Here is a 19,805-nt window from a genome sequence, read left to right as displayed (position 1 = left end):
GGTGGGCAGAGCACAGATAGTCCATTGTGTAGCTTTGTGCATAAATTCAAACAAACAAACATAACTTTTCCAAATCCTGGATAAAACAGTTCTTCTGATTAAGCGTAAACTAGCTTTATAGCGAATTAGTCCAGGCGTGGGATAGTAATTAACAAGTCGAGTTGCGGATCGAAAAATCCGGAGTTCGAGAAGTAATACTGCTAAACATTTTCGTTCCTTCAGTTGTTGTAAAAGTGGTAGTCAATCCCATTATTTGGTTCAAAAAGATGAAGAATGGATATCCTATATTAATTCAGTTTTTTGGTTTGTGTGTTTTATGTCCAGTTAATTTCTTTAACGATTCTGGAGGTAGTAGAACCAAACTTGGCTGGCGGATTCGAGTTGGCCCGGGGGTGTCCTTATCTATAAGGTGTATTCCCCGTAAGCTCATCCAGACATAATGGGAGACTATGAGAAAGTTTCCAGGATCACTTAACCCAAATCTGGTATCGAATTTTTTGTTTTTGGTCACCTCTGGGATCTCGGGGGCGTCATGTTTAAAACTGTGCTCACATACACACTCGCAAGCTAATGGGATCAAACTTGAAACACGTTGTCAGGTATCACGAGCAAATGTCCTAACTTTTTTCAGAAACCTTTTGATATAAAAGTAATTGGGGTTATTGGAAGAGCCTCATTGGTACATTGGGGCCTCTGTCAACCACGAGGGGGCCATTGAAACCTACAACCGAGCTCTGATATTTTATGCTAATATTGTATAAATAAGCTTTTAAGAACAATAGCAAGTGTGTAATTTGTAAGCCCACATGAAGGTAATGAACAAATACATTATCATGCTCACGTTGTACTAGATATGCGATTTTTATTCTTCAATTAGCAGGGTTTGTTGTACTTAGCATGATCGAATTGTGAATCAGAGAGCTCCTGTTGCCACAAAAATGTGCTTTGCACTTTGAGCCCGTGGGTGCGTTATAGGAGTGGCGGGCAAATCTTTCTATTTTTTAGACAAAAGAAACCCAAGAGTTTGGTGCTATTTACTAGCATTCATCCTTTTAGTCTATCAGTTCAAAATTAGGGATGGCTATGTGCAAGTAGCCCTTGTGTAGCTGTTCTCAAAAATTTTAAAACAAATATTCTCTTATTATTTTATATATATAAAATATTTTTAAATTTATTCCTATTTTAAGTTTAATTTACTTTATTTTAAAAACTTCGTTTTCTAGATCGACCATGTGAGAAGCTTTGGACATTTGAACGAGTGCCTGGTTATGAACTTCAAGAACCACCAGAACGAGAAATCCCAAATGTTAATAGAAGAAAAGATTGTGAGGATTTCTGCTTAAACGAAAAACAATTCTTGTGTCGCTCTGCTACATACTTTTATCAGAATCGTGATTGTCGACTGTTTTCCGAAACTCGTCGAACACGGCCGAAGTCTTTCTTACGAGCATCAGGTGTAGTCGACTACCTTGAAAACCAATGCGCACCAGGTGAAAAAGAAAGTTTGATGTGTTATCTTAATATATATATAGCATAAAAAACATGGGTTTCATAGAGGTAGCTAAAACATGTTATTTTAAATACACAAACTCACTCGATTAGAAGTTATTAATTTCGCAAAAATATATTTTATGCATATTTATCAAACCATGTATGAAAGTATTTTATAATTAACTGTGTTGACATATTTTCGACCAAAATTAATTAGTAATATTTAAAGATTATTTAAATAAGTCAGATATCAAGAGGTAGGTGGCTCTCGATACCATGAACTCATTGGAAGCTTTTCAACTTTTAGAACCTTCCACATGTCAATATCGAGATTTCCTGGATCGATTCTTACCGAAGATAGATCGACTGTTGAGAGCATTCTCTTTACCCGAATGCCAAAGTCGTTGTGACGAAGAACGTGGATTCACGTGCCGAGCAGTAAACTTCGAGACTGTTACTCGAGACTGCGCACTTTGTAGTGATGATTCCAAGGCTTTAGTAGATGGACAAAACAATTTGCAGTTTCGTCGAAATTCGGTATTCAGCGAGAAAGGAACGTGTGAGCAAGGTATATTGCAGCTATTTTTAAGCCTTATTTCATCAGTCGTACTCGTGTTAATTCTGTCTTTTAGTGTGATTATAAGGTTTTCTAATTCTCGTATTGTTTAGGATTATGAAGCTTTTTTACTTTTACATCCTAATTAAAAATTAATTTTGTAACACTAACTACTGTTTTCTTCGACATCTCTATTGCCATAGAAGTTGTTTTTTCAATATCTTGTAAAACGTCATATAGAACCTGAGTATGAGGTAAAAAAGAAAGAAAAAAAGGGGGGGGCAAGCCATGAATTCGAAAAACGTAAGAGTCAAATTTTATTGGTTCACAGACTGGTTAGCGTCACAGCTTTCAACCCATAATTAGAGTACCGAAATTATCAGCGACATTACATTCCATGGGAACGAGTTGAGAAATTTTGGAATCATTGCCAGGTTTTATATTTATTGTTCCTATGAATGTTTATATGAATGTTGCGGTTGACAACATAAAACTATTACAAGTTTCGTGGAAGCAGACTGTTTTAGTTCTCTTCATTTCTTCAAGCAGTTAAACATGACAGAATCTTGTGAATTAACTTTGAATGAATAAAGCTATCCAAGTGAGCTTACAACTTATGTTAGTTTGTGAACTGTGATACACACTTGATGCATAACTGCATTCTCAATTGTGTAAAGAAAGAGTAGCTTGAACTCATGCTCAGCTATGAATATTTACTATTAAAATACTAAAAAACAAAATACCAACATGGTTTAAAAAATGGGAAGTACATTATCAGCGTGATCAGAAATAAATACAGTACACATAGAACGTGATTTTTTTTACTGCAGAAGACATCAATTCAGGTTTAATGTCCCCTTTGCAACTACAGAATCATGTTTTACCTTTAAAACTTGCCAAATTCTTTATTTTTAGATAATCAAAGTGTTTGTTTAGCTGTCATAAGTCTGAACACAAAAACTATCAAGTATTTATTTAAATTTTTTTGTCTTGGTCAATTAATTGAAATAATTTCAAGAACATTTCCAAATGTTCTCTACTCTTGCAGTGAGCGTACAGTGTACTGAACAAGATATGTTGCTCACATTAAACTTCCAATCCCCGTTTAATGGTCGAGTCTACGCCAAAGGTAACCCTACACAATGTTTTGTGGTAGGTCAAGGACAGTCTACACTTCAGTTTGCGATTTCTCTAGGAAGCCGATGTGGAACTCGAAAAGAGGTAAAAAACCATAATAATATCCATTTTATGAAGTACACTAACAGCCCCTAAGGTATGGAAACCATAATAATACACATTTTATGAAGTACACTAACAGCCCCTAAAGTAAGAAAACCGTAATAGTACCCATTTCAGGAAATATACTAACAGCTCCTAAGGGAAGAAAACCATAATAATACCCATTTTATGGAGTACACTAACAGCCCCTAAGGTAAGAAAACCATAATAATACCCATTTCAGGAAATACACTAACAGCCCCTGAGGTAAGAAAACCATAATAATAATACCCATTTCAGGAAGTATACTAACAATTAGTGCTCTGTTTGCAAAGTAAAATATCTGAGTGTTAAAAACTAAAGATTTGCTACTTCTGTAAGTAACAAATTTAATTAAGGTATCATTTAAGGAAACAAAACTATATAAACAACAATATTAGATAATGTTGAAAAAAAACTATATAAACAACAATGTTAGATAATGTTGAAACAAAAACTATATAAACAACAATGTTAGATAATGTTGAAACAAAACTATATAAACAACAATGTTAGATAATGTTGAAACAAAACTATATAAACAACAATGTTAGATAATGTTCCCCTTTCGTCTTTCTTTTGTTATTAAATCCATAATGACTTCATTAAATGCTAATTGCATACCCTGCCTTGTGGAAGATAATAATTGATTCCTTTAACTGATTAAATATTTGTATTTTTAAATTGAAAGTCAAAAGTCTATTTTAAGAAAGTGAAAATGTGCCCATTTGAGAGTATTTTATCCCTCTCATCGGGCAAAATTCCTAAAACAGAATAGTCCATGTACACCATCGTACAGTTTCCATTTTCCATTTTTTGTTAAATTACGGTAATCGAGCCAGCCAATTGTGGTTTATGAAATCCAAAAGTCTATAAAAAAGTGGAAATGTGCTCTGTTTCAGGGCTGTTGTTGTTTTTTTTTATCTTCCTTTTCAGGCAAAAATTCTAAATCAACACAGCCAGTGCACACAGGCGGACAGTTTCCGGTTACCTTACAGAAAGTTATGGTAATTGAGCCAGCCAACTATGGATGATGCAAGCTGAAATGGGCCTTAATTCAGGGTTTTTTAACATCTCCCTTCTTGGGCAGAAATCCTTAAACAAAATTGTGATTGTACACCGTCGGATAATTTCCAGTTACAATGCTAAACAATACGGTATTGGATTATCCTTATAGTAAGATAATATAAGCTCAAGGAAAGCGATAATTTGAAAGAACACAAACAATTCTTACCGAATAAACTTTGCAACAATGTGATGTCGCATGGCTCATCCTCACCAAAGATACCATGCTGTTTTCAAATGCTAAGATGATATAATGACATCAACGCCCGTTTGATGCTAAAAAAATGTTTCGTAGATAAAAGGTAAAACAAGCTATTTAGAAATTTATTTGGAAGTACGCGTAATACCAATATCGGAATGAAATGTAATCTTAATGTTTCTTCCGCTCTCTTATTTGTATGTGGTTTGGTTAAATACATACATAAACAATTAGTGCATCAGGTTGTAGAAGAAAAATAGCGAAATCTACTCTAATTTTCTTCAGGAATCTTATAGATAGTTGATATTGCACGTGTAAATTAAAGTTCGAAAATCCCTAAAGAAGAAGAAGAAAAATTATCTGGATTTTACATAATTCCGGTTAAGATGTCTTTACTGTAATCATGCATACAGACATACAAACTATAATAATGGCCACCCTGGCAACATTGAGTTCTCTATAGGATGCTCTCTGTTGTGCTTAGTATGATTAACATCAAATACTGGTCTCCCTGTTGTGCTATAAACATCAATAGCACTATCTCTAAAACCTAGTGTTGTAACATCGATTGAACCAAGAGTTTCTTAGCATGTTTTACAAAAAAACTAGTGCATAAAATCCCTATCTGCATAGATAGATAATGTTAATACAGCAGACTAACTCTGACTGTATATTAGATACTTTTACAACAATGCACATGACACGATTGAACAATTACATTATCTCCTGGTCAGGGCCGGCGGATGGGGTTGGGGTGGAGCGCTAAAATGTCGTTACCCAAGCTAATGTCGTCCATTGATATAATTTTAGACTTATTTTACATTTGACTTCATTATAAGTCTCATTGCCCCCTCCCGTTAAGGAAATTTCGAACCCGTGACTGCTCCTGGTCCATCATGTTCAAATGAATGTCCCCCAAAACCCACACATAGCGATTATAGATGTTTGTATATAATTTCATCCTCAAACCTTCAGGATGAAATTATATATTGTACAAATTATAAGATTTTTTTTTTTGCTGGAAAGAAATCAAAATGATATATACGTACAGCTTTTATTCATGAGTCATTGTGCAATAGAATGCATTGTGGCAGTTGACTAACGGATTGATTTGTTATGGTCACCTCCACCAAACAGAGTACCACACTTAGAGAGTTATATCAAAGCAGTAGAAAATGACATAATACAGACCTTAAAATCTTCCAAACAATGTCCTAATAATACTAACCAAAATGAAAGAAGTGCTTTAAACAATCTTAAAGCGAACAACAATATCATAATTGCAGACAAGGGTGGAGCTATTGTTATTCTTAACAAAGATGACTATATTATGGAAGCTAACCGGCAACTAGAAGACACTAATTTCTACAGGACACTCTCACATGATCCTACAACACAGTTTATTAACACCATAACCGATAAGCTTAAAGAACTCCTTCAAAACTGTAAAATTAACAAAGAGACCTTTCAGTATTTGATACCCAGACAAACTTTTCCTGGTAGATTTTATCTCTCACCTAAAACACAAAAACCAAACAATCCTGGCCGACCCATAATTTCTAATATAAACATGGCTACTGATGAAAAGCTGTCTGCTTTTGTTGACCAACACATAAAATGTATTCCCTGTACCCCCCCCCCTTACACAAAGGATACTACTCACTTTCTTAACATCATAGAAGATATTAATACTAATGGACAGTTACCACCCAACAGTCTTCTTTGCACGATGTATGTTTCTTCCCTTTACACCAATATTCCACATGATGAAGGACTAACATCATAGAAGATATTAATACTAACGGACAGTTACCACCCAACAGTCTTCTTTTCACGATGGATGTTTCTTCCCTTTACACCAGTATTCCACATGAAGAAGGACTACAAACTCTAAAGTCCGCGTTAAATCCTTCTAACCAATCAGAATCTTAAATAGTAACTGATCTTGCCAGCCTGGTTTTAACTGTGAACAACTTCGAATTCAATAACGAACATTACATTCAGGTTAACGGTACTGTAATGGGTACCAAAATGGCTCCCAGTTATGCTAACATTTTTATGGGTCACATTGAATACCAGCTTTTTACAACTAAGCCCTCTAAAACCTCATACATGGATACGTTACATAGACGACATATTTTTCATTTGGACAGCCGGTCTTAAATCACTTAAATAATTTATCTCACATGCAAACTCCTTTTACAAAACAATCAAGTTTACCTGTGATTACTCGCGTACCCAGATTAACTTTATTGACGTCACTGTTTTTCTAAAAGACGGAACTTTTACACACTATTTGTACAAAAAAACCTACAGATAGACCACAATACCTTCACTATAAATGCTGTCATCCATCTCACACTAAACGAAACATTACCCACAATCAAGCTCTTAGAATAAAGAAAATATGCTCAGATGAAACAGATTACAGAAAACACACCAAGGGTCTAAAACAAACCATGTTACAAAGAGGATATAAATATACCGAAATCGACAGACAAATTGGAAAGGTTAACAACATTCAGCGGAAAAACATCCTAAATCAGAGCAATAGTAAACTTTCAAATATAATTCCTCTTATTATTACCTATCAGTTTAAACTCAGAAACGTTTCGCAATTTCTGAAAAAAACATTTTCATCTCCTACAGCTCAATGATCGTCTTAAACAGATATTTCCTGAAGTTCACATTGTCTCATTCCGAAAAAGCAGAACTCTAAAAGATATCATTGTTCACACAAAAGTGAATTACATCCCACCCAAAAACGTTTGTCGTCCATGTAATAAAGCCCGTTGTCAAACCTGCAAGTTCATAAAAACCATTGAGTCATTTTCTGACAAGCACAATCAAAGAAACTTTAAAATATCCAAAGAAATCACTTGTGAAACAAAAAATACCATTTATTTTATACAGTGTAAAAATGCAATTACCAATATGTAGGACAAACAACACTTAGAGAACGTTTCAACAACCATAAATCTTCTATTTGCACCGAAAAATACCTCCCTGTTGCTCAACACTTTAAACAACCCGGTCATTCCATCAATGATGTTACTCTCATCGGCATTGAAACAAGATTCAAAACTAAAGCAGATGGAGAAATAAAAGAAGCTTATTGGATTGCTAATCTAAACACTGTTCAACCTTTCTGAATTAGTCTAGATCCTGGAATCAGTGATCTTCGTTCATTAGTTTCATCTCTGTCAGAAAAATAATTTTTATTCTTTGCTTATTTTTTTCATGTAATGTGAACGCTGAATTTCCCAAAATATACTATTTATTTAAGATAATTTTCCATACCTGTTTTTATAAATTGAATATCATAACATATCATTTTCAATTAGTCTTCAGGTGTCACCTTTATTTTACTTAAACACTTAAGTATAGTTTTAAATACACATATATTTATTCATTTCTAAAGTAAAATATTCCTAACACCTTTTCACATACACTCGCCATCGGCTACACTGTACCGGAAATGAGATGCTTAAAACAGTACATAGAGAAATAGACTAAACATTTCGGAGCCCCCCAGTGGCACAGCGGTATGTCTGCGAATTTACAACGCTAGAATCCGGGTTTCGATACCCGTGGTGAGCAGAGCACAGATATCCCATTGTGTAGCTTTGTGCTTAATTACAAACAAACAAACAAATATTTCGGCCCGGCATGGCCAGGTGGTTAGGGCTCGCAATCTGAGGGTCGCGGGTTCGAATCCCTGTCACACCAAACATGCTCGCCCTTTCAGCCGTGAGGGCGTTATAATGTGACGGTCAATCCCAATTTATTGGTAAAATAGTAGCCCAAGAGTTGGCGGTAGGTGGTGATGACTAGCTGCCTTCCCTCTAGTCTTACACTGCTAAATTAGGGACGGCTAGCGCAGATAGTCCTGTGTAGCTAACCATGCCAGTCCGGGTAGTTAGTAAATGAGATGTGGTTATTTATTTGATATGCATGTATATCTTTGAGGCTATAATTTCTGCAGTAGAGAGAAAGAAATAATCGTAAATGTCAGTGATATAAATCCGAAATATCTTGCATTTAAATCACTTAAATATTATTATAGAACAAATTATTTTCAGTATGGTATAGAAAGTTTTTATAAGCTGTTTTTTGTAAATATTAATTTTGTGGTCGATTACCTATACTCCTATCATAGGAGAGTACCTTGTGCTGGCTGAAATTTAAATGATTAAGAATGTGAAAGAATTAAAAATCGAGAGAGAGTTGTATATATATTTTTCAATTTAGGAATTAAAAGTTTATGCAAACGAAGTGGTGGTCCAGCAACATCCAATCATCGTCATGGATACAGATAAGACCATCCGTGTTGTTTGTTCATTTGAGACAGGAGAACGAACCGTTACTATGGATGTGTTTGGTCGAAACGGAGAGAAAGGAATGGAAGTTACGTAAGGAAACATGCTTGTCTTTATTTAGTTGAACAAAAGTTTTATGGTTTGCCTGCTATAATTTACACAGATAACTATATTTAATTTGTTGCTGTATGCAGTGTTCAGTTTATTAGTGTCAAAACATCAAATTGGCGATTAATGTTATACATGGATAATAGTAATCAATTCATAATTATTTCGTGTTATTCAGATAAGGTATAAAAGTCGTAGCTTTAATAACATCTACAAGAACTTTTAATTTAAAAAATAATCTGCAATTACATTGACATTTTCAGGACACGTCGACCTTCCATTTCTTCTATTGTGACAAACACTGCACCTCCACCTAACGTCGCAATGAGGATATTAGACCCATCAGGAAGAGACGCTCATGTCGTGGGTCTTGGAGATGAGATTGAATTACGAATTGATTTGACAGACCCATCAAGTACGTGAACTGATTTGTGATCAAGCTTTCAAGAAAATGGGCATATTCAACTAAAATGTACTCCAAAATGAGTACTTTTTTTGAGAAAAAGAGAATGGAGAATTACTATTACAACAAACAAAGATTTATTTTTTTCTTTAACTTGGTAACAAATACGTACACGAACAATCGTATATGTCAGAGTAAATGTTCATATGAGATGTTATACAAACGAAATTGTTGAATCAAAACATTTAAATGGTTCGGAGGGCAGAGTGGGCATTCTTACGTTATAACTGAATGAGTTTCATTTAATGTCCTGTTCAGAATTTTACGAAACTTCTTTTCAGAATGATAACAATGTGTGTTCTTAGGTTTATACATTGAAAACTAATTTCGTGGATTTTTTTTTCTCTATATATTTTAGCTGCTTTTGCGATATTTGCTCGAAATCTTTACGCTCGGAGCTCCAATGGAGAATCATTGTTCCTTATTGACAGTAACGGGTAAGTGTCGATTACCTTTCTATTTTGGTAATTAAGTGCATCATCCCTAACACACAGTCATCGTTTCACAAATTGTGCAGTTTAAGAAAGACTAAGAACTTTTTTTTTATCCTCTAGCTGTCCAACTGACCCCACAATCTTCCCGGCCCTTCAGCTGAATTTGAGAGACCAGAAGTCACTCATCGGAAAATTTAAGGCCTTCCGATTTCCGTCCACTGGGCGAGTCAACTTTGAAGTCCAGATACGTTTCTGTCAGGACCGGTGTGATCCAGTTAGTCATATATTTACTTAACTTGATATTCAGCTATTCTTAACGTTATAATAAAATACCTGTCAAGACCGATGTGACCTAGTAGGCTAATGTTTCTACTTACCTCGATTTACTTATATTTGATTTAAGTCATTGATTGTTTGTTAGTTTTTGGAATTTCGCTCAAAGCTACACGAGGGCTATCTGCGCTAGCCGTCCCTAATTTAGCAGTGTAAGACTAGCCACCCACCGCCAACTCTTGGGCTACTCTTTTACCAACGAATAGTGGGATTGACCGTCACATTATAACGCCCCCACGGCTGAAAGGGCGAGCATGTTTGGTGGGATGCGGATTCGAACCCGCGACCCTCAGATTGTGAGTCGAGCGCCTTATCCACCTGGCCATGCCGGGCACTAAGTCATTGATACTGAGATGATTATAAGACATTATTAAATGTTTGCCATTCTGTAAAATATTATTATTTCCATTCTTTATAAATAATGTGAATAGAATACGAACTGAAATACAACAATAGATATAAAATACGCATCCTTTGATATTATATAAACATTTACGATATGCTAACATCCCGTAATCTTAACACCATAAATGAATTATAATATTTGATTTAAAAAAAGCAAAATTTAAATAGAATTATGAAAATCACTTTCATTACAGTCGTAAAGTATAAGCTTTTCAAAATAGGTATATCTTTTTTTACATGTTTTACTTGTTACTGTGACTAAGCAGATTTCTTCGTTCGTACATGTGTTGTGCCTAATTATATTTCTTATGGTCATGTAATGGAACGAGGATACCCGGCTGATGACCTAGAACAGAGTGGTTATAGGAGCTTTTTGCAGTTTGCCTTTTTTCTCATACTTGAGATTATTTATTATTGACTGTAATTGTTATTGTATAATTTTATCAGGTTTTAGTAGGTTCGATTCCCCGCGGTGGATAGAGTGCAGATAGCTCATTGTGTAGCTTTGCGCTAAGAAAACAACAACAAAGTTAGTTCAACATGAAATGTTCTTTAGAGTCTTTACCATTATTAATTCTGCTTGCAAAGATTAAAGTTGCAGTTTTAGTCTGACTATAGTTTAATTTTAATTCATTCATAGATATTTAACGTTTTATCCTCAGGTGCGCTGTGCTAACAACGTCCAGTCGTACGGTAGACGAAAACGTGATACAATGGAACTCGTGCTTGAGTCCGATTCCTCATCATCTAATGGATCTTCAGTTGATTCTTCTGATGTTAGTGGTCATGTGTCTCAGCCTGAGCTTGGACCAAATGAATATCCTGTAATGATCCCACAGAGTGCTGTGATCGAAACTACAGAACAAAAACTGGAGCCACGTGACTCCTTAAATGGAAACGAGACAACAACAACAATGTCTTCCAGATTAATTCTTCAGGCCACAAACCCGCCAACTGTGAAACCCTCATCTGTAATGTTAAACAAAAATCCTGTGAGCTATACAACCATAAATTATGACAAACTTTCAGGTTATCCCCAAAATGATAATATTTTGAACAGCCATTATAATCGTTCAATATATCCTCAAAGTCAGTCAGCATATAATAATACCTATGAACAGGGTAGTCTATCGAAAAAGAATGGTATGCGTTCAGATTTATCTCAAAATGAATCAACATATGAGAATCTGTCGAGCAAGAATGATAATCGTTCAGGCTATTCTCAAGGTGAGTCAGCATATGGTAGTGCTTATAGGCAACAATACGAACAAAGCAGTCTACCGAATAAAAGTGATAATCGGTCCAGTTACTCTCAAAGGCAATCGGCATATGATAATATGTATGGGCAACAATACGGACAAGATCATTTATCGAAAAAGGGTGATAATCATTCGGGCTATTCTCAAAGTGAGTCGACATATGACAGTGCTTCTGGGCAACAATATGGACCAGGCAGTGTGTCGAACAAAGGTGGTAATCGTTCAAGCTATTCTCAAAGTGAATCAACATATGATAGTGCCTATGGGCAACAACATGGACAAGGCAGTGTGTCGAACAAAGGTGGTAATCGGCCAAGTTACTCTCAAAGTGAATCAACATATGATAGTGCCTATGGTCAACAAAATGGACAAGGCAGTGTATCGACCAAGGGTAGTAATCGGCCAAGTTACTCTCAAAGTGAATCAACATATGATAATACCTCTGGGCAAGAACATGGACAAGATCATCTGTACTACAATGACAACAATCGTTCCGGTTATCCTCAAAGCGAATTAACATATCGTAATACCTATGGACATCAATATGGACAAGAGAGTATCCCACAGGATAATGATAAGCATTCGGGTTACCCTCAACACGAGTCTTCAAACAATCGACCATATAGTTCACCGTATGGGATTAATGCAGGAGGACGACAAGATGACAAGCTAGGAAGTCAACAAGATCCTCGACCGGATCAAGAAATCTACAGTGAGTACCGAGGTAACAGCAAGAGGGACGACTACCCTTATGGGCAAAACAATCCCTACCCTAACAATAATGATATGTCTGCGAATTGGAATGATGTTGACCAGTTTGGAGTTGGTCAGGGGCTGCAAAGAGATGGTCCACAATTTCAAAATGGATCTCCAACTAAAGATATAGTGGCAACGACACAAAAGCCAGTGCCTCAAGAAGTTCCCCTTTCTCTGGCCATAATGGTAGGAGAAGATCCAGAGCCTCAAGAACCATGGAGCCACACGCGTTATGCTGAACCATCCGGTTAGTTACATGAATAGTTTATAACTTATATGAATTAAAGAGTAGTAAACAATTAATTAAAAAACAAAACATCTGTGGGGTTTGGAGATAATAAATGGCAACTGTATATCGAAAAGTTGCAAGTGACATTAAATAAGGCTGCACTGTATTAAATAGTACCAGAAAATGCAGTTATATCAGTTTATAATAACTACTTGTTATATTTAAGATTTTTTAGCATTTTCAAAATTACCAAGAACATTATTTATTTTTGCACTCTTTCCTGCGCAGAAAACCTTCATTTGCAAAATCATCTCTGACATCCACAGATGTATGGAAACATGTGATGATTAAAATAACGAAAAAATTATCTTTAATTAACACATAAGGTTGAAAAAAACACTGAAGTAGCAATATTTACTGCAGTAATTGTGTTCTTATTATGACTTATTATCAATAATTTAGCCTACAAATCCTGTCATTTATAATGCGACATAAGATTAAAAAACACAATAACGACAGAAATCAAACTAACAAAACACTCGTGGAGTCAAAAACAAGAGGGAATCTTCAAAGATTCGGGGGCCGTAATTACATCTCAAATCGGTCAAGAGATGGAACTATGAGCTAAGAGTTTGAAAAAAACACTCAGAGCCATTGTATGAGCCGCTATGCCGCGGCTAAAAATTGTTAAATGTGTATTTGTACATAAGGAGTATATTGTATTAGCATAAATACTTTAAGAAGAGAACGACTGTAGCGCGGTCTCCTGAAGAGCGTGATAAATAAACGTTAAGTATATTGAACGTGACGTAAAAAAAATATATTTTTAATTAAGAATCATTTTAATGTATATGTAGATATTAACTGAGTCTTATTTATTTTGATTTTTTCACGCTTGGCAGAAAAGGAATCAAATATGGTCTGCACCTCTCAGTCCACGATCATAGCTACTGCTGTCACATTATCGCTCTTACACTTAGGCCTACTTGTTGGAGGTTACTGCTATTACCGCTGGCACAGGAAGAACAAACGGAAGAAGCAATTGGACGATCAACTTCCTTTTCCGGTACCGAACACCACAAGTCCCCCACAGGTCGTCTATGGAAGTGCTGACGTAATGTTCCGTAGTATATATGAAGGATATGATGCTTCGCCATGATAAATAAGAGACAATACACATCATACTAAAACGCAGTTGAAGGATATGATCAATGGGTATTGAATGTGAAAGTCAATACAGTAAAAACGGCTATCTATCTTCATTTCTGACTCGCCATTTGGTTTTATGTTTTTTGGAAGCATCGCCTGCTTTGTGTAAATCATTCAAACTGAAAAATTTCTAGCTTGTTTGTAAAATATTTCTAATTATCATACATATTTGGGCTAAAGGTTTTGTATGTATGTGTTGGTGTCGGATTTTATAATTATTGGAATCTCTAAACATAATGTTTAAAAATGGTTTTAAACAGCTTTAGAAATAAATGAGTATATATTTAAATCTGCGCAAGTATTTTTTTAGTGTCTTAATAATATAACAATATTTAACAAATACTTGAACTTTTTTGTTTAGAATATTAAGTGAAGTAAACATAATACATCTTTTGCCTGAGTATAATCTAATGGTTGGTGTATCCGGCTGGGGTATAGTCTAATGGTTGGGGTATCCAGCTGGGGTATAGTTTAATGGTTGGTGTATCCAGCTGGAGTATAGTTTAATGGTTGGTGTATCCGACTAGGGTATAGTCTAATGGTTGGCGTATCCGGCTGGGGTGTAGTCTAATGGTTGGTGTATCCGGCTAGAGTACAATCTAATGGTTGGTGTATCCGACTAGGGTATAGTTTAACGGCTGGTATATCCGGCTGGGCTGTAGTCTAATGGTTGGTATATTCGACTGGGGTATTGTCTAATGGTTGGTGTATCCGACTAGGGTATAGTCTAACGGTTGGTGTATCCGACTAGGGTATTGTCTAATGGTTGATGTATCCGACTAGGGTATAGTCTAACGGTGGGTGTATCCAGCCGGGGTGTATTCTAATGGTTGGTGTATCCGACTAGGGTATTGTCTAATGGTTGGTGTATCCGGCTGGGGTGTAGTCTCATGGTTGATATATCCGAATGGGGGTGTAGTTTAATGGTTGGTGTAATCGACTGGGATGTAGTCTAATGGTTGGTGTATCCGGCTGAGGACTAGGTTTCAAGATGTGATACGACCAAACACGCTTTGTATTTTCAGCTGTGAGTGCGTTTTAAAAATGACAGTTTATCCTACTATTTGGTTAAGAGTAGCTGCTTTATGCGGCGAGTACTTCTAATGGGTTGCCTTTCTTCTGGTCTCCAGTTCAGACAGCTCTACCAGAGCGATTGAGGTCGATGACCTGACCGTTTAGGTCAGTGTATGCATAAAGTGCCATTCATATGAACAATAAAACAAACATCAAGCCGCACTAGCGGTAGTTACAAATTGTAAATGGTTATTCTATATTCAAGAATTTAATACACTAACGTACTGTCACACAGAGAGAAAAAAATCAACACATAGAACTGTGCTCGTACTGCATGTGAAATAAAATCACGGAGAACACAAGTCATCTGTAAGTGTAAGGCCCGGCATGGCCAGGTGGTTAGGGCGCTCGACTCGCAATCTGCAGGTCGCGGATTCGATACACCGTCCCACCAAACATGCTTGCCCTTTCAGCCGTGGGGACGCTATAAAGTGACGGTCAATCCCACTACTCGTGGATAAGAGAGTAGCCCAAGAGTTGGCGGTGGGTGGTGATGACTAGCTGCCTTCCCTCTAGTCTTACACTGCTAAATTAGGGACAGCAGGCGCAGATAGCCTTCGTGTAGCTTTGCGCGAAATTCATAACAAACCAAACCGTAAGTGTTAAAATGATTTTCAGCATCTTACACCTGGTTTATAAAATCTGAAGTATTTTTAGTTTTCTGTACAAGATTAAAGCAGATTTAAAGCCAAAGTATCATGTTCCATCAATTTTTTTTTTCATAAGTCATGAGTAACCAGAATGAAATTCATTTTCTTACAGTGAAAGTTTAATAAATGTAGTTAAATTATAAATCATGGTATAAGAAAATAAAGCAAACAACAGTATTTTAAGGCCCGTTATTTACCAAGAAAAAGTAAATTTAAATCAATTTCTAGCGTCAGTTGCTTACTAAAAGCGTGGAAAAATAGATATTTTGTGATTTGATGTTGTGGTATTCTCAGGTAAACTAATTTCTTACAGGTAAGAAAAGTATCCTTTCTAAGTATAGGGTATGCAGAATGTGTTTTGCAAAGTTCATCCGAATTCTGACTGAATTGAACAAAAAGAGTCTAGTCACATTTTTGCAGATTAAAGAAAAATACCTTATTTATTCAATACACTAAAGAAAGACAAAACAAAATTCGTCAAACATGTGCACAAAACAAAAGAAAAGCGCACTTTTAACTGTCTAGATATCTATGTCAGATAAAAATATGCAAATAATCTGAATAGTCTGAAAGAATCAATGACTCCATGTATATTAAAAAGGGTGGGTTTTCTGAGAGTACATTTGTAATTTACGGAATTTGATAATGTCGTTGGGAAAAAGAAAGATGATATAGTCTATATGATTAATTGTACCAGAAAACACATTAATATAAGTCTAAGGAATTATCCAGTGCCATCTTCTGTTTAGAAATACTAAATGGGGATTGACCCTTGTTTATATGTGACTAGCTGAACTATTGGATCACCCCATTCAAAGCTATAACCTACATGTACTACACGTGCGCTAAAAGCGTCTAAGTGCAAAACATTAGCAAACTTTTGGTGAACAAAAACTGTTTAGTTTCCTAAACTAAAAGACAGTGTCTGGTATGTTTCATATATTACAATGCTTCAATAGCAGTGTGTTACTTTTATCGAAGAACATACCTTTAATAGGCAATAAAACATGCCTAGTTGAATTAAGCTTTAGTTGTTAAAATTACTTTGGATCATTAGTTCTATTACACCTGATTTTTTAGGATTTGTTTTTTTTTAATTACCTAGAATGGTGCGTTTGTTGCAAACAATAATTCAAATTTATGATCAAATTACAATATAATTTCCAGCTAAAATAAGCCTAGTACTGATGCCAATCTTTCCAGAACTTTTACATTGTAAATTTTAGCTACGGTAACATTTATTTATATGGATACAAAAATTATTTTCAATAAACTTCTGATGCTTTAGAGGGGTAGGTGTCTTTTGTCTTAATGAACAAAACCGCGTTTTCTTTAATAATCAAACATTTGAACCTTAGCTTTTTCATGATTAACATGATAGGAAAATAATGTTAAACACAATTGTAGAGTTTGTGCTGCTAAATAGCCGAAAAATCGTGATTTACAAACGTCATATTTATATAATATTGTAGCATTCTAAGGTACACTTTAACCCATCAAGTAAGCTATTAAAACCGCAAAATAGTAGGTTCGTAATATTTGTTAAATAAAGTGTAAGTATGCTTTATTCGACCAAGAAACAAAGGTATTGACCCAAAATGTTTAACAAATAAAAACCTCATTGACAAACAGATGAAATTCCCCTAAAGTTTATGGTCTTCTAATCTGTGTTTGGCTTCTAGAATGCAATATCACTGAACAATCACCAGAATGCCACATCATTCAGATTGTGAGGTAAGTCATTAACAAAAAATAAAGAAGAAGAAGTAGAAAATCAGGGTTTCCAGCTTCTCTACCTCCACATATAATTACAATGCTAGAAAACTCATTAACACTAGCTTAATGAATTACCCAACATGACTGCTAAGTATGAAAAATAGACAAACCTTGGTATAAGTACGTAAACGTGTATGACAATTCCTAAGAGTAGAATAGGTGCAGGTCAAAGACTGGCACATTTTGCTTGTCTAGAAATTGTTACTAGATGCAGAGACCTGAATTTTTGAATAAAGATATATTCATATTCTCTGTTAAGGGTGGTTTAGTTTCCGACTGCATACCATAGCTTTCTTCTCTATTACTTTAGCTGTCCCAACTGCCCTTAATATTAAAGTTAATGTCAAAGCAAGATTTAATCCAAAACCCCAACTAAAGCAATGGTAATGGAATCGTAACCATAAATTCAGGTGACACCAGATGTTATGACAACATGTACCACATACATAAATACATCTTTAATATATGAACCTGAATATAACTCACATCTACACAAAGACTGTCTGCGCTAACCATTCCTACATTTCAAGAGATAGGTTAATAGGAAGGCAGCTTGTCAACACCACCTACCGCCGATTCTTGGGCTACCCTTGTGAGATCAAATAGTTGGATTTGGCCATCACTCATACAATGCACATACGGCCTCATAGTGTGGAATGTGTTGTTTTTTTTCTGGCGATAAAGAGATGTTAACCACAGAATCTGAACCCACAGTCTGGTACATTAACCATTTGATCATGCTCAGCCCACAACAAGTTTTAGATTAATAACTGAAACACAAATGTCACAACATAAGTGAACTAACTAAATGTCAAATAGGAAAATTTAAAGCAAAGAGTAAAACCATACTGTAAAGTTAAGATATCTATAAATAAAATTATGGTTGCATGAAGATAATCAAGCAGAACTGTAATACTAAAACTAATAAAATCTGAGTAAATTATAACACGAGGAAGAATACTTTTGTAGCTTTTACAGATCATTTAAAGTAAGCCCCATCTTTACCTGTTACAAATACTTTTAAAGCTAGAGATCGCAACAAAGCTTCCACTAAATAAATACACAATGAAAATACTGCAAGTACTATATTGGCCCAATTAAAAAGCGATATTTTATTATTAACAATTAGGCTGTAAAATTCATAGACGCCTATAATCACGGCCGACCATAGGCCCCTTCTCCCTACTCTAGCCTGTCGCATTTTTGGAAATCCAGATAGCATCCGTCTACGCATGCATGCCAAATATTCGCTCAAGGTCATCAGTAGTTTTTGCAACTAATCCACCTGCAGGATGTTCAGTTATAATATTGATTTTGTGGACCTAAGAAAAGGTGCTATGACACTCGAGTTTTTTTCTTTCCCATGGTTTCTGAAAATGGAGGTTGCCTTATATTCGAGGCCGCCTTCTATTTGGGGCAATATGGTAATTGACAAATTACACGCAAAATAGTATTCGTAGCTTTTAAATAACACGTTCAAAATGGCACTTGTAACTTTAACTTTTAAATGAACAATGCCATTTGTAATTTGTACATATCATATCATAAATAACCTGCCACTTTTAACTTGAGTAATTCACAGCAAATTTGTTTTACAACCACAGCTTTTAAGATTATATGATCAATTTTAATTAATTATGTAAACATGCACAATTTCTTCAAATACATTTAACATTACATTGTCGAAGAATTAATAGCACAATGTTTCATTTCTATTTTATTTTACGTTTTTAAAATTCCTATCTTTATAGAATTCATCTTCCATGGCCAGGTGTTTAGGGAGCTCAACTCACCATCTGTGTTCCACCAAACATGCCCGCCTTTTCAACTATGGGAACATTGTAATGTGTTGGTCACTCCCACTATTTGTTGATAAAGAGAACAGTCCAAGAGTTGGAAGTGGGGTGTGATGACTACCTGCCTTTCCTCTATCTTTCACTGCTAAATTAGGGACAGCTAGTGCTGACAGCCCTCATGTAACTTTGCACAAAATTCAAAACAAAACAAACCTTTGATATTAGGTAATGTATTCAGTTCAAGAGAAGTGGACTGGCGTGAGTAGTATTAGATGCTTGTTTGTAGCCAGAAGTAAACAAACATGACCTTCGCCACGTACCGAGAGCATAGACTTATGACAAGCTCATATAATGTGCCGAGGGCATTGACCTAATATGTATCTCACTCATATGTCATCAACATGTATTGCTATGTGTATGTTGCTA

At 35.5% G+C, this 19,805-nt stretch overlaps 1 protein-coding gene across 1 annotated transcript; it reads left to right on the top strand.

The window, feature by feature from the left end:
- The first annotated feature begins 1,954 nt into the window (after positions 1-1,954).
- LOC106468151 lies at positions 1,955-14,258 on the top strand. The gene is made up of 8 exons (XM_022396457.1): positions 1,955-2,059; positions 3,096-3,268; positions 8,820-8,980; positions 9,259-9,410; positions 9,817-9,895; positions 10,013-10,166; positions 11,293-12,892; positions 13,777-14,258. Exons 2-8 carry the CDS (start codon positions 3,122-3,124, stop codon positions 14,031-14,033), a joined length of 2,550 nt encoding a protein of 849 aa, XP_022252165.1. The 5' UTR covers positions 1,955-2,059; positions 3,096-3,121; the 3' UTR covers positions 14,034-14,258.
- Positions 14,259-19,805: the final 5,547 nt, after the last annotated feature.

Source organism: Limulus polyphemus, unplaced genomic scaffold, assembly GCF_000517525.1.
Source record: "Limulus polyphemus unplaced genomic scaffold, Limulus_polyphemus-2.1.2 Scaffold2893, whole genome shotgun sequence".
Lineage (NCBI taxonomy): Eukaryota > Metazoa > Arthropoda > Merostomata > Xiphosura > Limulidae > Limulus > Limulus polyphemus.
This window is presented reverse-complemented; position numbering and strand designations above follow the sequence as displayed.